The following is a 21999-nucleotide window of genomic DNA, read 5'->3' as shown; positions in this document are numbered from 1 at the left end:
ATGGAAACTTAGACTGTCTTTGGTTTGGGGCTATTATAAATAAAGCTGCTATGAACATTCATGTACGAGCTTTGAGAAGGATGGCACTAAAAAAATGGGGCTTCAAAAAGGAAAGCCATCTTCTGGGCACACAGACGTACTAATATTAATGCATGTCATATATACCATTCTACATGAAAATTAGTAAAGCATTAAAGGAGGCTAAATGTTGGGGCGCCTGGGTGGCAAAGCGGTTAAGCGTCTGCCTTCGGCTCAGGGTGTGATCCCAGCGTTACGGGATCGAGCCCCACATCAGGCTCCTCTGCTATGAGCCTGCTTCTTCCTCTCCCACTCCCCCTGCTTGTGTTCCCTCTCTCGCTGGCTGTCTCTATCTCTGTCAAATAAATAAATAAAATCTTTAAAAAAATAATAAAAAATTAAAAAAAAAAATAAAGGAGGCTAAATGTCAAACTATACTTACTTCTTTCTTAAGTTCATTGAGACTGTGACTGATTTTCAAAACAGTGAGTTCTAGTTCTTCAGCAATACTTTTTGTTTTCTTGCTTTGCTGAAAATTAAAAAAATATATATATAGTGTTACATCATCTTTTTAATCTGGTAATTCCAATTTTACTTAAACTACAAATTATAATAAATGTTTAATATCATTCTGTGAGTTATTTAAAAAGATTTTAAAAATTCACCTATTTATGGTTAAAATGGAAAATAGAATTTTAACTATCTAGTTATATTTTCCCATTCTAACTATAAAAAGATGAATTTTTAAAATCTCATTTCTTTAATAAATTTATCATGTCTACAATGAATCTATTTTATCTTCTGCCCAGAATGTTCATCTCTTTGCTCTTAATGTAGTTAAAAATTAAAATCCTATTTACCTCAAGTCTCTACATAAATGTCTCTTTCTCAGAAAGACCTTTTCAGATCACACAATCTAACTTACGCCCTCTTCTTACCCATTCCAATCTTTCTCTAAGTAATCATTCTAGTTTACAATTACATATTTACTTTTTAAATATTTTTGTTTAAAGTCGATCTTCTCCACTAGGCCTTGGTAAGCTCCATGAAGGCTGAGATCCCATTTCTTTTGCTCACCAATGAATACACAATACCTGGCACAGCAAATGGAAGAGAGTAGGTACTCCGTTCTTTGAATGGATAAATCAAAGTCAAATGTCAATATCTTCAAGAAGTCTTCTTGATTCGTCTCCCTAAATATAAATTCGCCCTCCTTCAAATCCCCGCAACACATGGTCTGTACCTCTGGCAGGACATTTACAAAGCTTTCTGTACTTATTTTACCCCTTCCCACACTTTTCTCCATTGCAAAATTCTTGCAGGCAAAGATTTTATCTTATTCGTCTTTAGATTTCCAGTGCCTGGCATATAAAAGGCGCTCAGCAACAACTGCTGAAAAAAATGAATGAATGAACAATATCTCTGGCGTGCAGACTCAGAGATCTGAGCACTTGTGAAATATGGGAAAGGTGCTAATTGCAAACTTAAGTGTTGACAGACTCGGATTTCCAACACAGAGAGCATTTCCTCACAGAAGCTCTTTATGTTGACTGTTGGTTTTAAAAATTTAATGCTGAAGCAATCTATACTTCAGATTAGATATCACATAGATATGTCAAAGTAGTCACAAAATATTGCTTTTAGCTCTGACACTCTACTTTAGGTTAATTCCAGTTAATATGAGCATTTGCACTGTCATGATGCAAAAGAATAGGAGAGAAATCTTGATTTATATCTACTCTTCATTCATAAACCAATCTCTTTACAAGAAAGTCAACTGCTACTTCACGCACTATTCTCAGCCACATTCGCCCCTCTTCATCTTTACTGCCAAAGCTTCTGTTCATAGCTCTCAGATTTGTTCCATCTATGCTGTACATTGTAAATCACATTAAATACTTTTTTTGACATACCTTGGGTCTAAGAAATAAATAAATAGTGTAGGGGCCAGAGTCTCAAGCCTCTACCTTCTGATTTTGTAACCACTCTCTACAAGAGTCTGGCTATACACTTTCTGTGTTGTCCCACTCTGTCCATCTTTTTTTTTTTTTTAATTTATTTTAAAAAATTTTTAAGTAAACTCTACACCACATATGGGGCTCGAACTCATGACCCCAAGATCAAGAGTTGGATACTCTACCATAAGCCAGCCAGGTGCCCCCAGCTCTGTCCATCTTTACCCTTCTGCCCCACATAACCCCCCAGGCTGTATGTGCACCAGCAGTCTGCCTCTGAATGGCTGCTCACAATCTTAGACCAGGAATCAGTACACGGGTAAAAAATCTTTTACCTGCTTGCTGGATCCACCCTGGCCTTCACTGCGTCTAGACTTTAGTAAGTCATCTAAGTTGTCTTGTTGTGTCTGTAAGGGCGCCTGGGTGGCTTAGTTGGTTAAGTGTTTGACTCTTGATTCCCTCTCAGGTCATGATCTCAGGGTTGTGAGATCAAGCCCCACCTCAGGCTCCACGCCCAGATTTTCTCTCTCCCTCTCCCTCCCCTCCTCCCTTCCTTCTTTCTCTCTTTCTCTAAAAAAATAATAATAAAATAAATTGGTGTATCCGCTCAGCACATGTGAATGGCTCCGGCAGTAAGATTCAGGTGACAAGAACCTCTAGTAGGGGTCAGCTCCTTGGCTCTTCACTCTGAAGAAGCATTTTGGGGAGGAATTTCCCAGAAGTGAGTTTGGTGGACGAGTGGGGATTATGGGATGAACTCATGATAATGATGGTGGTACAGAGTCTAGGCTTGCCAGGATGGGAAACTGAGAAACAACAGGCCTAGAAATGTCAAGTACTGTGAGCGCTGGATGGGAAGGAGGCTTTGGGCCAAGAAGGAGGGAGAAAAGGGATGACATATCCTTGTCCCATTCCAGACCACATTCATACTCCTGATGATTATGTTAGCTTCCGCAATTCTCAGAGCTTTAGGAAAAAGCTATTTGGGGGGATTTACTTTGACGAGAAAAACTTCTTACACTTTGAATCCACACAGAAAGTAACTGCTGCAGTTCCAGTCTCGCCTGGGTTGACAGTTCCAAGATGCGTTCCCTGTGCTCATGGCTGGTGTAGGCAGAATCAGTAAAGTCCTCGGTGCGCTCCAAGATGACTTCCAGAGTCACAGAAAGATTCTCTTTTGACTGAAAATAAAGATTCTCCCGAAGAGCTTCAATATTCATCTGAGAACGGAAAGGATATCCATCCGCATGAGTCAATATTCCCACCTAAACAAATGGGCTGCAATTTCTAACAGTGCCCAGAGACACACTAGCAATTTCTTTCCCTATCTGAGGGCTCCAGGGAAATACCACCTCTAGTGAGGACTCTTTTCTCCAGGACACACAGCTTAAGAGCCCCCAGCGGCCATGCAGAGATTCACTGCAATAGCTGTTAATACAACAGTCCTATGAAATCAGTAAATCCTAAGACAGAAAAGCATCATCACGTAGCAACCGGCAGGAAAATGAACCAGCCCGCAGGTAGAGAATGTGCATCTGAGAAAATGCTGAGGCGAAGTCCTGAAAGACGCTCCACCCAAATATGAACCTGTGCTGAGCCCAGGGGGACAGGGTGTGGAGGGTGTGGGTATGGGAAGGGCTGGGAAAGGCACCAATTGTTCCTTCCTTAATTCAGCAAAACTCTCCTAGTCACCTACTTGGTCTCCCCACATTTTGTCTTATGTCCCCGACAGCACCTCCCTGACCAAAACCTTCTCTACCATCCTCTATCATCTTTCTGTATCATCTTTCTGAAATGGAAAGCTTCTGATATTGCCACCTCCCTCTAATTGACTCCTCACTACCTATAAAATTAAGCTCAAATTTCTATTGCATAACACAAAATCCTCTAGGGTCTTGATTTTATAGATGTTTCTGACAGTCTGTCTCACCACCCCCCCAAGTTTCCAAACAACCTGTCACTTGAGCCATCCTATGCTCAGAGTTCCCCAGCTGTGTGATGGACAGGTATTCACTAGTGCGTCTTTCTCTGTCAGCTGTCTAGGTGACACTATGCCACTTCAGCTGGCTCTAACCTCTCACCTGAGCAGGGTCGCAGAAACAACCTGGGCCAAGAGGCGATCCAAGGTGATCTGAGGTGATCCAGGCGACTGTGCTCACACTGAATGTGCTGATAAGAATAGCTTACATTTGTTTAGCACTTTAAAGTCCTTTCACAGTCTCAAGTTAATCCTTACATCTGACCCATTTTCACAGGACCCATGAAAATACTAAGATTTGGAAAGGTCAAGAGGCCACAGTGGGTCTTGCTTCCCCTCCTCCTCTTTGCCCAAGGTGTCTCCAGTAACCACCCTATTCTAGCTAGAAGGCATTTTATTTTTAAGCTAGGAAAGAACATGGATAAGAGTGAGGTATGGAATTGACAAGGAGTATCTGAGAATTTAGAATTTAAACATTACAACATAAAAATCAGTCATGTGGACCACACACCATTTATGTAAGGTTTTTGATTCTCCCCTTTGAAAGAACACAAACATGCTTTTAAACAGCAACTGAGTAGTTTTTTCAGAAGTCATGCATTTATATGGTTTCATAAGATTTGTCCACATATTCACAGTACCAAGCACAGTAAAATATCCAGTTTCCGTCTACAGATTATCTCTTCACCAGTAAAAATGGTAAGATGCCAAAAAGATACCCATTGACGGAGAGACGGAGTCTACTCATAATAACTCTGCCCTCCAGAATGCCTGATGGTGAAGGGTCAGCAGCCAGAGCAGCCGGCAGCGGCCACGGGCACGGCACTGCCCCGAGTTACCCTGGAACCCAAGTGTAGCACCAAGAAGCAAAAGACTTGGCTCTAGTCCTGTTTGTTTCCCTAATTATCCTTTAACCCTTGAGAAGACATCTCCCCCTCAGCCTTTATAAAAAGAGGGGATTAGAAAAATAATCTCTAAGATCCCTTAGGCAATAAAAACTCTAAAACAATGACTGGTCTTTGTAGCTTCTTTCCCCTCAGAGAGAGATTTAGGGCAGGACCGGCAGCATACAAGCAAACCCACAGGCATAAACTGAAAGGTCGTGGACTTTGGATTAGTGTGTCCTGGTTCTAAAGGGGGGGGGGGGGTTCCACCACTTTCTAGCTTTCCTCCTCAAAAACATAATGATAACAGTACCCACCTAAAGGGAAGTTAGTTTAAATTAGATAATATTCATGAAGACAACTGGCCCCTAAAAATAACTGTTCTTTCCATGACTTTCTTTCACCCCATGTTCCTACCTAAGTAGGAATTAAAAAGATGCCACCTCATTGCAGCCCTTAGCCTATTAGATAACTTCCAAGGGCCCTAGTCTTCCCAGCTGTTAAATGAGGTGTTGGACTAGATGATTTGCTAGGGCCCTCCTCAATCAGACCCCGCTCTGACCCAGAGGGCAGCTTCAACAGCTCTCTGACCTCCCATGAGAAGTTCTGCCTGAAAACGGGGGGGTTTCAGAGTCAGACTGCTTGGTTTCTAATCCTAACTCTGGCACTTCCTCACTAGCAAATCACTTAATCTCTATTTCTCAGTCTCCTCAACAGTACAGTAGCAATAGTTCTTATAGGATTTTACATGTACATACATTTAAAGCATTCAGAACAGGGTTGGCACAGAGTAAATGCTCAACAATACATGTTAGCATGTATTAGTGTTCATTCTAGATTGTAATTAACATGAATATTATTATTACTAAAGTCTCAAAGTATCCACCCTAGAGCTCGGGGGAAAAGTAGGGATTCCAGCAGAAACAATTTGTCTGTCATCAGCCACGGATAGCACAGCACTGCTCAAAAGACTGGGCAGGGAACACCTTTCTGAACGGAGGACAGGAGGCTTCCGCTGAACCGTGCAGCAACACAGGGCCAGGGTAGCTACCATAATCCCAGACCAACGTCCTCCATACAAACGACACTAAACTAAATGTTACCGAATATTAAGTTTTTACAGAGTAGCACTGTCTTACAGAAAAATATCCGCTTTTGGGAAGCATCTATCCTAAAATATTATACCAAAACATGGATACTACGTCTGAAGATGTTCCTCTGCTACGGAAAGGAAAAAAATATATATATTCTCTCTATTCTTACCTTGAATTCTTTAATTCCAGTAAAAATACTGACAGATGAAATGTCAGTCTCTCCACTTGGTTTGCAGTCAGTCACGATTTCAATCACCTTATCTAATGCCACTTTCATTCGGTCAAATACTCCCTCTTTGTTTTTATGGGCTGATTCGCAGTTGGGATGCCTGAGACATGTCTTCAAAACAATTGAAAATTTTTATTTCAATAAAAATACCATACCATAATACACAAAATCTTACAGAGAACATGTCATGCTAATAAAAATGGTTCTTTACCAAAATCTCCTGGGTCCCTGGCTCACTCAGCTGCTTCTCCTCACTAAAAGTGGAAGCAGGATGAGTAAAAAGCGATAGCAAGGTTAAGTGAAAAAGGCAGAGTGTAAAACTGTATCTTTATACTTCAATAAGTTCACTTAAAATTTGGGGGGAAAAAACTATCTTCATCATGATTAAAACTATTTTAAAATGTTGCCTTCCATGTGCAAAAACTAAAAAAGAATGAGGACACATGAACACATGTTCTATGACAGTGGATATATCTTTGACTTTTTAAAAATGATGTGATGTGAATGCAAGCTGCTCAAAGGGCCTCAGTGTGAACACAGCCCTGCAGGCGAGCTCCGGGGCGCTGTTTATGTGGCTTCGCTAACCCAGCCTAGAGTAAATACTGCGAGCAGAAAAGGCAATTCTCAATAAACTGCTCATGAGCTGTTGACTAGTTTATTCTTGAGTTGTACTGACTTGCTGGCCAGCTGCTGTGTGGAATCACCAGCGCTCAACAGACAATTTTGTTAAAAGTAGAATAAGGAATTAGAAGTATGAATTTACAGAATAAACAAATGAAAGGCTGGATTAATACTCCACTGTTACTTAACAGATTCTAACTTGCCTCGTTTTTTCGAGAGTACATGTGTTGGCTCCCCGACGAGATTGGCAAACCCTGCAGGCAGTGACCGTGTGTGACAGGCCCCGACTCACGGCACCTCACACACCATCTTCTGCTCAGCTGCTCCCGCAGCGTTGACTGGCAGACTAACAGCGGTCTGGAACTGGGGAAGGAAGTTAGCCTTCTTGCTAAAGGATAACTGAGATTTGACCGCTGTAGCCTATGTTCCAATTTATCATGTTAGTCTTTTTAAAAATGTAAAACATATAAATTAGTTGCATTTAAGCAGGTAAAACAAAAGCGTCCCTACCTTCGAAGCTGTGAGAAGCATCATTGTACATTTTTCAAGGACTGCCCTGGCTGCTGCCATTTTTGCCTTTTTCTTCTCGTCTTTCAGATCCTAAAAATGAAATAAAACCACTGAGAAGTCTAGGATCCTGTAAACAATTTCTTGAAAAATTATTTATGCAACAAGACTCAATCAATTAAGTAACAGTGTTTAAAAAGTGACAAAGTGAAAAAAAAAAACCAGGATAAAGTTTTATAAAATGTCACTGCTTTGATCTAAATACATCAACACAGGGGCGCCTGGGTGGCTCAGTCCGTGAAGCGTCTGCCTTTGACTGAGGTCATGGTCCCAGGGTCATAGGATCGAGTCCCACATCGGGCTCTCTGCTCAGCAGGGAGCCTGCTTCTCTATCTCCCTCTCTGTGCATTCACTCTCTCTCTCTCTCAAATAAATAAATAAAATCTTTTATACATAAATAAATCAACACAATGTGTGGAAAGAAACAGGTGCCGTTATTGAGGGCAGCAGAGCCAGGGACTGAGAAGGAGCAGGGGGATGCCTCGCTGCTCGCACGCTGGTGGTCTGCACACCTGACATCCTCGTGCCCACGTGGATACACCTCACTCCTGACCGGAAACAACCATCCTATGCTTTACTCCGTTAAGAGTGACCTGTTTATCAAGCATTTTTGGGCTATTATTTCCTTCCACTTAGATACTTAGATGTCTACTCTTTCAGAGACCATGTCCGGTTAAACTTAACCAATATGCTGCTCTGAAATATTCTTAAGATGTTTCTCGGGTCTATCATTTTCTCCAACTAGATTATGAGGTCTGGGGCAGGCACCATGCTTTGAATTTTTTTCTTTTAGTTGCTCTTCATAGAGCCCTTGATAGAATATGTGCTATTACAGAAAGTACCTAAATATTGTGATCAAATCTAGAACCCAATACTCTCATAATAATTTGATGATGGCCATCTAAATCAGAGGTCAGCAGCCATTTTCAACAAAAAGCCAGATAATAAATTTTTCAGGCTTTCTGGGTCAGTGTCTGAAACAACTACTTAACTCTGCCATTGCAGTGTGAAAGCCACGCTGAGACAATCCATAAACAAACTAGCATGGCTGTGGCCCAACAAAACTTTACTTATGGACACTGAAATTTGAATCACACAAAATTTTCACCTGTCACATTAGTCAGTCTTTCCATTTGTGAGTTGTACGCCATACACGACACCATCTCTTGTATGGTGATAACAAATGAGTGAAAAAGATGCCATCTCAATCTGTTAGAGGGCTAGTCCACAGGACAAAGAGAGGCCTCCATAAAACCCAGATGGTCCAAGAAGCACTAGGTGAACCATACAAACCAGCCTGTCACTTTCCAGGCCAATACCCATCTTTCAACTCCAGCTACAGCCAGGAAAGTTCATGGCCAACACGAAAATGATAGCCTATGGGACTATACCAAAACACCTCAAGGGGTCCCTTATTATATACCTAACCTGCTGACAAGATGAACTCATGCATGAATACCCCAACAAAGAAAAGTCAACTCTAGATATAATATGGTCTTCTATCACCCTAAATTTAGGGGCTTATAGTCTAAACTGAGGAACAAGACCCATAAAGAACTAATATCACAGTGTAGGTTAAAAACTACAGGCTCCAGGAGCGCCTGGGTAGCGCAGTCGTTAAGCATCTGCCTTCGGCTCAGGGCGTGATCCCGGCGTTCCAGGATCGAGTCCCACATCGGGCTCCTCCGCTGGGAGCCTGCTTCTTCCTATCCCACTCCCCCTGCTGTGTTCCCTCTCTCGCTGGCTGTCTGTCACATAAATAAATAAAATCTTTAAAAAAAAAAACAAAAAAAATACAGGCTCCAAAATCAGATATAATGAAGTTCAACCTGCTAGATGAGTGACCTTGGGAAAGTTTATTATCCTCTCAGGTTCCATCTCCTCAGGTGTGAAACAGTAGTAACAATACCCGCCTTATAGGAATGTTTTCAAAATTAATGAGATCATGTATATTAAGTACCTAACACACAGCTAATGCAGATGAGTAATGGCTTGACTTAATACTACTGATTCTAATGGAGAAAACTGACAGAAATAGGTAATAACAGAATAATACATAACAAGTTACAAAACAGATATACAATAAAATACTACCAGATTATATATGATGACTCAATTTATTTGCCTGAGCCCTGGTAGAAGAGGTATTTTCCTAAAAAAGCAAGTATTAGATCTGAGCCCTGAAGGCAAATATGACCTTTTCCTAGTCTGTGTGGTGAGAACATATTTAACTATCACATGTATGCAAAAAAAAAAAGACATGTAGATTTACTTACTTTATCCTAGCTCCTTTATGAAAGGCTTTCAACACCAAGGTTATAAATTTAATAAGCAAATAAACCAAGATCATGCCTCCATCCAAATGAAAAAGTATGCATGTATTTGAAAATGTTTCAATGCGGTAAACACATACGTTTTGTCTATCTCCAGTTAGATGTGCAAACTCCACCATTTCATTTCCAAATTGACTGAATATTTGGACAAACTCTTGAAAGCTATTCACTTTCTCTAGTCTTTCCATAGTTGCAAGAACCTGCAAAACAGAGAATATTTGATTGTCAGGTGTAGAGATGAAAGAGACTGAGATGTCAAGGCTGAATAGAGAGGACAAAGGAGAAACTCTGAATTCTAGGCGAGAGCTGAGGAGTCGTCGTCACAGGGGAAGACAGGGAAGGAGGAGCCCAGAGAAGCAGAAGCCCATCCAAAGGTGAGAATCATCTAGCGAATAATTTGTTTTTACGATGGGGAGACCTGAGCTTACTTGAAAATTAAAAGGAAAAAGAGTACACGAAACACCTCAATATACAGGAGAAGACATCATTTATGTAGCAAAGTCTGGAGAAGGTGAACGTGTGCAGGAAAGAGGTAATCAAATCTTCAGAGAACTAAGGAGACAGGGAGGATAGAGGTAATACACAGAAGCCTTAAGGTTCAGTGAACCAGAACTGGGGGGAACCTCACTCTTCCCAAGAAAGTGGAAGGAAGGTCACCTGCACAGTGAGGAGTGGAAAGGAAGGTGTGGTGCTTCAAGAGCAGGAAAACAGTTTGGATCAGTCAGGAATTGCCTGTGTTGAATAAATTAATTGCCAAGAGCCTTTGGGCCGCCAGAGGCAAAAAAAGTGAGAAACCTATAGTAGAGCCAACAGACAATGTTAGGTGTTTTCTTGATATTAAAAGTAAAGTAAATAGATGAGAAACATATTTTCATACTTTTCTCTAAAATAATAGTACTGGATTAGCTTTCGTCAGACCAAGATAGGTAAAGAAAACACAGATATCCTGTGTTTACGTTTGAAAATGAGGATATGATGGCTGTTTGGCACGTTAATCCGCCCTGGCAGCTCAGGAAGTCCAGGAGACCAGCACAGATAAGACAGATTGCTACCACTGGGCAGAAACCATCTTTCAAAGAGAGTGGGGTTTTTTCCTATCACTCCGGCACTGCCCGATATACGTCTCCAATTTCTTTTTCGCCTGAAACTCACACTCCTCAATTCACTCAACACTCATCAGGTAGTTTTGTCCTAAAACTCGGTTGAGACAATCCCTTCCCTGGCAGATTGCCCTCCTCCTTGCCTCGGGAATTATCCAGGGAAAGAAGTGACTGTCCACACCCTGGCTTCCCCGGATGATGGGGGAGCATGACCATTATCTGAGCGACTGGAAAAGTTCTAGACTGGGACAGTTTAAATTTATTCTGTCAGCTTTATGATATTCATAATCTCTAGGGATGCTGCATACAGAAATTTCATAGTGTGGATAACTGCGGTTTCAGATGACTGAATTTTTTTCTTAAGCTTATAAATTATTATCCTCTGACTCTGAAAAAAAAAAAAGGTACTGAGGAATTTGGTATTTTTATTAATTAGGTGTCTACTACATACATTGTCACGGGTTTTGGCTTTTCTTCCAAATTTGTACACATGAAAACTTTCACAAATAAGCCTCAACAAGTAGATAACAATTTCCTGAGAAAAAATACTATTTACATCTAAATGTTTAGACTCAGCACACACATTGTTTAGGAATTATAGGTGCAGAAGAAATATCACTTTTAAAACTACAGACAACTAGAGGTATAAAAAACTAAAATTGACAAGCACTGCCAAATTACCTGTAATTAACCTAAAAAACACTTTTGAACAACCCCAAAGACACAAATATAGAAACATGAGAAAGACAAGTACCTTATTTCTTGATGTTATTATCTGCTTAATGACTACTCGGTCTGCCAGCAACAACACTTTTGTCACTGAAGAAAGAAGTAATCTTGCAGCCTTTATAACTCCCGTTTTATCTGTAAAAATTGTGATCTGGCCATCAGATTCTGGATGATTCAAGCTGCTTACATCTGTAAGTGCTGCGATTGTTTCTCCTAACAAGAAAGGCAAGGGTGAAAAGTTAATTGGGAATAAGATGCACTTCAATTAAAATCCAGACTTTTCTCTACTCTTAAAGTAGGGAATATGCTCAAGTGGGTAGACACTTGGCTCTGGAGTCTCATTTCAGGAAGAAGAAACAGCTTCTGCTTGATGAGCACAAGGATTATCGTATGAGGCTCTCTAATGACAAAATAATGGCACGTTCTTAAGAACTTTGAAAAATTTGCTGCCTTCACAAGTTCACAAAATATTTTAACTTTTCCTCCAGTGATATGGCAAACGACATGATCTAAAAAAGCCTTCTTCTACTGTAAGACCAAGTAAGAGAAATCCTAAGAGCTAATAACCAAAGAAGAACCCCAAGCAGGGAAGTAAGCAGATGCCAAGGCTCTGGCCTGGGCTGAAGGGATAGAGGGGGTCTGGGGCGGGGGTGGTTGTCACTGCCCATCTCCACAGCCTGAAGAGGTTACGGTTTTTATGAACACCCACGGAAAGAAGACAAAGCTTTGGACCCCTTGGAAGGCATCCTCCGTAAAAAGGGGGCCTAGAAAAATCATCTATAGGCAAAGGGAAATAATATGCAAGTTTATCTGTTGGGCAGCCTGGGCTCTGAGTGGGAAAACAACAAAAGTATCTCTCCTGAGAACTCAAGACATAGGCTGACCCTGAGGCTTGCTGTTTGAATTTATACTTCTTATGATGCCCGGCATAAACCGTTCTACCAAATGAACGCCCAACCCTCTAGAAAAAGTCTCTTCTTCACTATCAAAATGTTGCTGTCAAAATGCTTTGATTTCTGTAATAGCAATTATCCATCAATAAAACAATACAAATATTTGTTCTCCTCAAAAATGAAGCCAGGCTGTAATTTCTTCCAAACTTTACTGCTTAACTTAACAAGATTTAAAAAATAAACTTTCCATCATCTTGCAATGTTCAAGATAATTTTTTACATCCTAAATAAACCTCAGTGCATAATGGATTGATTTCTCACAAAAACCCCTTTGTCAATATTATTATATATATCCAATAAGGTATCAGCCCATAGGCTAAGGATCTTGAGTAAAAGTACCTGAATTTTAATGGACAGGTCAACAAGGTGTGACATAATGAAATCAAGATTTAGGATCAGTCTGGAGAAAGGAGAGACTCAAAGTCAGGGTACTACTCAGGCAGCATTTCAATTGCGGGTATGGAGGAGTAAGGATCTTGCAAGGCTGGTAGCTACAGGAATATAAAAAAGACGATTTGGGAGATACCAGGGAAAGAAAATGCAAAATTGGTACCTGGGCAGTGATAAGAAAAAGAGAAATGTAAACAATGGCTTCAAGGTTGTGAACCTAAATCACTTTAAAAAAAAAAAAATCAGAAGGGCACAGAAAGGAAGATGATAAATTTACTTTCAGACAACAGGAATTTGAAACAACACAGGAAAACCCCCCAAAAGACAAGCCTGTAGATATGGACTGGTTACCTATCATGACAACAGCTGAAATTCTACTAATAGAGGAAGTCTGTGGTAGCCAGCCTCCAAGATGGCTCCCAGCAATCCCAATGCTTGTGTTGTCTCCTCCTACATCATACTAGGGTTGGTATAGCAGAAGTGATGGTATGTCCCCTCTGATACAGGTTTTTAAGGACACTAAGGTAGCCATCTTGGTTGCTCCCTCTCTAAGGGAAGCCAGCTACCATGTTGTAAGCAGCCATTCCTACAAAGAGGCATAGATGAGGAGAAACTCGGGCCTCTGCCCAAAAGCCAACAAAGAAGTGAAGCCTGCCAACAACCATCAGAGAGAACTGGAAAGCAGATCCTGCAGTCCAGTCAAGCCTTCAGATAACCAGAGGCGCAGCAGACACCTTGAGTGCAACCTTGTGAGAGACACTGACCCAGACCCCACTGGCTAAGCCACTCCCTGATTTCTGACCCTCAGAAACTATGTGTGATAATAAATGTTTATGGTTTTAAGTTGCTAGGTTTGGGTTAATTTGTTACACAGCAATAGGTTACTAATACATTTTATACAGCAAAATATACAGAGAAAAAAGGTTGGAATTAAACCTTCATGAACATAGAATGGGGCAGGAGAAAAAGTATCAGTTTGCAATAGCTTTGAGGATAAAAATGTTTCCTCTCTGCCTCTGGAAAATGTTACTTCTTCCTACAGCTCTCAACCCTCAAAGATACTACATATGAGCCTGCACATATGGCATTATGTAACTTTTCCTTTTTCTGACTAAACCCAGGCATTAAACTCCTAACTACGTGGGATGAAACATTTGGTTAGTTACACTAACATGGTCAAATTCTTCCTTAACATTATAAAATTGTTCAAACTGTAGACTGTTCAGAAATTAGCTCCCTGAAAAAGTCACAAAGCTGTCCTTTTAGCTTTGTGGTTGCCATTTTTAACTTGTATATGTAATTAGTGTTGTGTCTTAATGTGAAAACCTAAAGTCAGTCAATTACAAATATTTATTGAGCTCCCATAAAAAAAAATATGGGACTAAGTAGACAAGTAAAAATGTTGAAGGGGGGCGCCAATTGGGTGGAGTCAAACATTACAAATTTCTAGTTACTGCATCAGTTGTGGGGATCAATATATAGCTTGGCAACCAGAGTTAATACTGTATCGTGTATTTTTTAAAATATTGGATATTTTTAAGAGAGTAAATCTTAAAAGTTCTCACTACACACACAAAATTTTTAACTATGTATGGTGACAGATTAACTAGACTTACTATGGTGATCATTTCACAATATAGTTGACCCTTCAATAATGTGGGTTGAATGCTGTGGGTCCACTTATATGCAGATTTTTTTCAATAAATACAGGATAGTACTGCAAATGTATTTTCTCTTCCTTATGATTTCCTTAATAACATTTTCTTTACTCTAGCTTGCTTTATTGTAAGAATACAGTATACAATACATATAAAACACAAAACATGTTATTAATCAACCATCTGTTATTGGTAAGACTTCTGGTCAACAGTAGGCTATAAGGAGATAAGTTTTTGAAGAGTCAAAAGTTATACATGGATTTTCAACCGCACAGGCATTGGTTCCCGTAACCTCTGTGTTATTCAAGGGTCAACTGTACATCCAAATATCAAATCATTGTGTTGTACACCCAAAACTAACATAACATTGCATGTCAATTATACCTCAATTTAACAAGATGTAAAAACACAATGCAAGAACTCAACAGAGGAGGGGTCCCTGGCTGGCTCAGTTGGTGGAGTATGTGACTCTTGATCTCGGGGTTGTATGTTCAAGCCCCACACTGGGTGCAGATTACTTAAAAATAAAGGCTTTAAGGAAGATAAAAAGAATTCCCCGGAGGAAAGAAAAGGAAAAAAAAAAATTATAATGATAACTAATACTTACTGAGTACTTTCTGTGTGCCAAATGCATACATGTATTATATCAAAACACTTCTATAAATACTAACATTACCCCATTTTATTGATGAGAAAACTGAGGTTTAAAAAAGTTTAATAGCTTGCCCAATATCACACTGCTATCAAGTCAAGAGCTAGGACTGAAATCCAGGTAGTCTTGACTCCAAAGTTCTAGTTCTTTATCACTATCTTACATTATTTCCCTCAAATAAATATTAAGTTGTCCAAAGGAGAAATTGAGTACTATGGCTGAGTGGGCTAGAAACATTTCAGGAGTGATTCAAGTTAAGTCTTAAATCTGTACATGTTAAGAGAAAATAAGGCTTCCATACTACACAACTCCAGGAGGCGCCATTCTCATTCTCTTACCAGAGGGACAGAAGAGGTAGTTCTCAAGAAGGGAAAGGGGACTTTAAAAGGAGACAACAGATGGCTTCCAAGCGCCATAGTCTACAAGAGTGTGGGTCGGTGGACCACATCCTCTTTTCTCACCCTATACTGAGCACAGTGACATCCTACAAAGCCCATAAGGTGAGTAGGACTCAGCTTGCCCTTTCATTCAAAAACCCCTACTCTTGCTTTAATTAAGGGCTGCTATAAAAAGAAACAGTAATATGTAGAACATCTCTACATTTTCTGTTGAATTGTCCATTGCATTATGTAATGTCTGTTGAATAAGCGCCCACACAATAATTTAGTGCCAGGAAAGAAGTTGCTCTCCACTTGACAAGCTGGTTTGTTTCCTTTTAACAAACAATGAGAATTATATAACCCTTTCTTTCCCACATTTGTGCCTTGCCTTCCAGGAAGTACAAAGATAAATTTCATGCTTAATTAGAGTAACAATGTTGGCCAAAGTTTCCAGGATATTTATTTTCATCTCCCATTGTAATGGATTTATTAAACATGTATCTTTTATTGTAAGTTATTTCAAATCTCTTTAAAATGTAGGTAAAATATAAATTATGAATAGAATAAGGCCATCCTTCCTTCCCCACTTAAAATCTATTCGCTAGCACAGTGAATGGCTACAAACTCAAGAGTCAACTCAGAAACCTCCCTGCCTCTAACCAATAACGAAGTCCTATCTATTTAAACACCTTAATGAATATTTCACATACTCTCCCTGTTCTTTATTATCCCTAAGGCATTGCCTTGGCTTAGCCTGGTTTATTGTAAAAGCTTCCATATTAATCTCCCTGCCTTTATCCTCAACTCTAATCAACCCTCATTTGTTTATTTCTTCCATCCTACCAGAAAGATTTCTCTCTCTTTTTTTTTAAGATTTTATTTATTTATTTGCCAGAGAGAGTGAGCACAAGCAGGGGAAGCCACAGGCAGAAGCAGGCAGAGGGAGAAGCAGGCTCCCCACTGAGCAGGGAGACTGACATGGGGCTCCATCCCAGGACCCTGGGACCATGACCTGAGCCAAAGGCAGACGCTTAACTGACTGAGCCACCCAGGCGCCCCCTACCAGAAAGATTTCTAACACAAAACTATGTTTCTTATCTGGCTGAAAATTCCCCAATCTGTCATCTATAGAGTAATACCTGAAGTCATTCACATAATACACAGGACCACATATGATCTGGTTGGTCCCTCCGTATTCACTTGGCCTTATCTCACTTAGGATGAGCCTCCAAACACACCGGCTCCTCTCTCAGGGTTGCCCATCTCAGTAAATGGCACCACCATTTCCCTAGCTGTTCATACTCCAAACCTTGGAGTTACCCATGACTCCTCTTTCCGTCATACCCCACATCCAAACTATCAGCAAATTGTATTAGCTTTACCTTGATAATACAACCAAATGCAACCAATCTTCACCACCTCAAATGCGACAACCTGATCTAAGTTGTCGTCATTCATTAACTTAACCTCAGCAACAACCTTCTAATTGGTCTCTGATTTCACCCTCAGGCCTCCTAGTATCTACTCTCCATATAGGAACCACCAGTGACCTTTTTAAAATATGAGATTATGTCACCACCCTGCATAAAACCTTCCATTAGGCCCCCTATCATATTTAGAACACAGTCCAAAGCTCCTGCCCTTCTAGAAGCTCATACCTGTTCTCAGTCTTCTCCTTGCCAGAAATGCCATTCTTCCAGATATTCTTTCATATAGCTGGGACCCTCATTGGAGCAGACTCTGCTCCAATGTTACTTCCTTAGAAGGGCTTCCTGACCCCCTACCTCAAAAGCTTTCAACCGGGGGGGGGGGAGCATTTTGACCCCCTGAAGGACATTTGGCAATGTCTGGAAACATTTTTGGTGTCACAGGGGGGAAGAGGGGGAATCTAATGGCATCTAATAGGTAGAAGCTAGGAATTCTGGTAAGCACTTTATAATGCACAGGACAGCCCCCACCCCCAACAAAGAATTATCAACAAGTAATTATCCAGCCCAACATGTCAAAAGCATCGAAATTGGGAAAACTTGTCCTCTCTAAAATATACCTCCACCGATCTCCTAACCCTTACTCTGCTTTAGTTTATGGTCTCCCTCACTAGAATGCAAGCTCCATGAGGGCAGACATCTGACTGATGTGTACACAGCTATATCCCTATGGCCTAGAAGAAAGCCTGGCAGATAACCAGCACTCAGTAAATCTTTATTGAAAGAATAAATGGATAAATTACACTTCAACAAAGGTGAACTATTTATATCCATCAAAACACCCCAGGTTCTCTCAGGCTTTTGTGCCACCAGCTATAGAGAAATGTGGGACATCACAAAATTTGAAGTCGTTAAGATTTGTCTGCTTTGAGTATAGGAACATGCTAATTTTTTAAAAGATTTTTTAAAGTATTTTCTATACCTAACGTGGGGCTCAAACTTACAACCCTGAACATGCTAATTTTTATTTCCATTTTCTACATGGTGGAATTATGCTAATGTGCTCCTGGAGGGCAGAGTCCATGCCTCACATTCTCCTGTATCTCCAGCATTTCAATGGTTAATGGCAAGAATGGAAGACACTACCCTACCCAATGAAAGAATTCAATGTGTCAGATTTAGGATTTGAGCCAAGAGAAGTTCAATATTCCTGGAAGCTAATCCAGGCCTTTAATGTCCTAGGAATCTAATCACAGGGCTAAGGCACAGTACACACCTTTACTCAAAATAAGACCATAATTTGTCATCATATTCAAAGCAATAAAACTGGTATAAATAGGCTTTAATATCAATATCACATACCTGCTTGTTTAGCTTCAATGCAGGCAATATTTATTTCTTCTTTCAAATCCCAGTTTTCATTGGCTATAGCTTCCCCTACTTTAACAAATCTTCCAACTGCCAAGTTAACGGCTTGTCCTACACGCTGAATTGCTTGCAGAGTTTTATCAGACTTTTTGGTATTATCTTTATGATTAATAAGCGTGGTGATCTAAAAATAAAAGACGAAAGCAACCTGATTAAAATTTATCTCATTATCTTTTAAAGCTATATCACAGAGGCCAAGAAAATGAAGCCCAGCATACTAGACAAGGCCCAGCATACAGCAACAGTCTTTGGCTTAACAGACTAAATTCACAGCTTTGATGCTTCAACCCAGAGACAACCAGCAAAAGAATCCTGCATCCGTCCTCAGGTCAACGTTTCCATTAATAACAACTCCAAGTTTACCTGATCACAGTTATCTGGCACATATAGTTCCAGAAGCCCTCCAGATATTTCAACAAATTTAAAGACAGGAGAAAAGTAGGAACAGAGGAATCATTACATTAAAAAAAAACACACACACACAGAAAACCAAAGCACTTCTTAGTTCTTACTGCATCCTAGAGATCTCGTTTCCTTTAATGTGGCTTGAGCTGGTGTGAGAGTAGAGACAGCACCTTGCTCCCCTTGCATTCCGCTCCATTGCCCAGCACACGGTACAGGTTGTACAAAATGGTATGCGTGCCCTACATGCTTACTGAATTAGCCAGACACTTTAGAATGACCATTATAATCTACATGTTATACTTCTCTAAGTGTTGTTGTAGAACCAAAGTAAATTAAATACCAAGGATTTGAACACTTAATTCCAGACCCTGAAATAAAATACAAAAGGTGACAAGTTAAGCTTGTTGAAACAAATATAAATCTTCAAAATGTCCTATAGAACTAGTACATGAACTATACGGACATATAAAAATATTTAAAGAATGTTACATGAAAAATATGAATCCTAAATAGTACATGTCCACTGAATGTAACTGTGAAATGATTTATAGGAGTGCATTCACAAAGACCAGAACAGAGAATTAAGAAGAGGAAGGGAATGGTTCTTTGTGCAACTACTATGTAGCACTTTATATGTTCTAGTATTAATAATTTAGAATCAGGAAGGCCTGGGTTTGAGACTCGGCTCTGCCATTACTAGCTAAATGACCCAGGGAAATTTACTTCATCTCTCCAAATTTCCTCACCTATATTATTTTTTAAATTTTGAATATTTCCTAGATGCCAGGTCCTGAAGATGTATCTCTGAACAAGACTAACACAACCCTATTCAGTTTACAGTCTACCAGGATAACAATAATTCAATCATATAAAATATATTTGTTGCACACCTATCGTATGCCAAATGAAATTTTAGGCAATGATGAAAAAGCAATGTACAAGAAAGAAAGGCCCAAACCCTCATTCAAGTAGGAGAGAGAGGAGACACAATAATCATACAAATAGGCAAAAAAATAAAATAATAAAATAAAATAATGTAAATGCTATGCAAAATATTAAAATAGGATAATGTGATAGAAAGTATTTGTGTAGCTACCACAGGTTAGTTGATCTTGCTTCTATGAGGAAATGCTACTTAAGCTAAGATCTAAATGATATAAAGTAGCCAAGCTAGCAAACATCAGGAGACAAAGCATTCTAGAAGATATAGTTGTTAAGACAGAGAGAGAAAGGGAGAGAGAAAAAAAGAGGGATAGGAAGAGAGAGTGGGAGAAGGGGAGAAGGGGAGAGAGAGAAGGGAAGCTGGTCCTGTTCAAGGAATGAGGTAACGCCAGAAGTGGTCAAAGATCAGGGGCAAGAGGACAAGTATAAAACCAACATCCAGCAGGTGGGCAGGGATCCGTCATGAAAGGTTGTGAATTGGAGTAAAGAATTTGTATTTTATTCTAAGTGTGACAGGAAGCCACTGAAGGGTTTTTAAGCAGGAAAGTGGTATAATCTCTGTAGTGATTTTTTTTTAAGAATTATTTATTTATTTGAGAGAGGGAGAGAGAGGGAGTGGGGGAAGGAGCAGAGGGAGAGGGACAAGTAGACTTTGCACTGAGTGCAGAGCCCATCATGGGGCTCAATCTCACGACCCTGAGATCATGACCTGAGCCAAAACCAAGAGTCCAACGCTTAATCGACTGAGCCATCCAGGCACCCCTGCAGTTATTTTTAAGTGTGCCCACAAGTTCTTCAATATTTCTTCTTTTAAGAGGTAGAGCCTCATTTTTCTCCCCTTAAGTATGAACTGAACTTAGTGACTCACTTCTAATGAATAAAGTGGAAGCAATGGCATACTTCTGAGAATAGGTCATAAAACACATTGTAAACTTCCATCTCCCCCAACTCCTCAATCTCAGATCAATCACTGTGGGAGAGAACCAGCTACCACGTCTTGCAGGACACTCAAGCAACTCTATGGAGAGACCCACAGGGGAAGAACCTAAGGCCTCTGGCCAAAAGATAGGGAAGAACTGAAGCCTCCTGCCTACAACAAGAACAGTGAACATGGGAACAAATTCTCCAGCCTCAGTCAAGCCTTCAGATTACTGTGGGTCCAGCCAACATCCTGATCTCAATCTCATAAAGACCTTAATCCAGAACTACCAGGTAAGCCATCCCAGAATTCTTGACCCAAAGAAACTATGAGATGATAAATGTTTGTTGTTTTAAGGCATTAAATTTGGGGTAATTTGCTATGTATCAATAGGTAACTAATACATGTTTTAGTCTCTAGAACTGGGGCAATGCTGTAACAAAACCTAAAATGTGGGAGTGGCTTTGACATCAGGCCTTGGAAGCTGAATGGACTTTGAGGAGTTAGTAAAAGCTAGAGAGTGCTGAATAAACTTTGTAGAAGCATGGTGTCCATTGAGAAGCTTTGGGTGAAGGCTTAAAGGAAAGTGAGAAAAATACTACTGGAACTAGGGAAAAGAGGATCTTTGTTATCTAGTGGCAGAAAATCACCCCCAGGAATGTGTAAATTAGAGAATATACCTAATGAACTGGGTGATCTAACTAAGATTTCAAGACAGATTTTGAAGATACCAATTGGTTTCTTCCTTAAAATGTAAAATATAAGAGGTGAGATGGAAGCTAAAGGAAATACTGTTAAATAAAAAGAAGCCAGGCCTTGCTGGATTTGAAAATTCCTTCTTCTCCAGAAGGCAAATGCTGTTAAAATTAAGAATGGCTTCCAAGCATAAACAAAATCTAGGGCACTGTCAGGAAAGCAAAGTCTAAAGATGAAGCTAAGAGTGTGACTATAAAATCTTATGTTAAGATCTCAGAAAGATTCAAGGTGGTGCTCCAGAGATCCATTCACTTAAACAACAGGTCTCCTGAGAAGTTTTATAGGTATTGTCCTCAGGAGCCCCATCAGAAGCCCAAGTTAGAGCAGGGCTTATCATAAAGAGACTTGTGGATATGGTTTGTCTAATTGAGTGAGCACAATAAGATTCACAGGAGACCCACAAAATTTTAAAGATAATTATGTCAGGAGAAATGCTACCAGCTTGGACTGAAGGAAATAGATCAGTACAAAACGAAGAGAGGCTTTTGAATCCCCAAGCTTCCAGAGGCAAGGAACAGGCTGAGAAACTATGCAGCTACAAACATGGTCTACCTCTCATGAGCGAGGATGGCTTAGAGGGC

The 21999-nt window shown here is 40.0% G+C and overlaps 1 protein-coding gene across 1 annotated transcript in view; it reads right to left on the bottom strand.

The window, feature by feature from the left end:
• CTNNAL1 (catenin alpha like 1) overlaps nt 1–21999 on the bottom strand; it is a 60163-nt gene that overhangs the window by 25539 nt on the left and 12625 nt on the right. The window contains exons 2-8 of the mRNA XM_045780728.2: nt 18331–18520; nt 11534–11721; nt 9760–9879; nt 7290–7379; nt 6099–6269; nt 2993–3193; nt 461–547 (exon numbers count right to left, since the gene is read on the bottom strand). Coding sequence (XP_045636684.1) covers nt 461–547; nt 2993–3193; nt 6099–6269; nt 7290–7379; nt 9760–9879; nt 11534–11721; nt 18331–18520 — 1047 coding nt within the window. The remainder of the gene's footprint in view (nt 1–460; nt 548–2992; nt 3194–6098; nt 6270–7289; nt 7380–9759; nt 9880–11533; nt 11722–18330; nt 18521–21999) is intronic.

Source organism: Ursus americanus, chromosome 18 (genome assembly GCF_024610735.1).
Source record: "Ursus americanus isolate L20-20 chromosome 18, mUrsAme1.1.p, whole genome shotgun sequence".
NCBI classification, from domain to species: Eukaryota; Metazoa; Chordata; class Mammalia; order Carnivora; family Ursidae; genus Ursus; species Ursus americanus.
The sequence above is the reverse complement of the archived record's forward strand: the minus strand, read 5'-3'. Positions and strand labels throughout refer to the sequence as shown.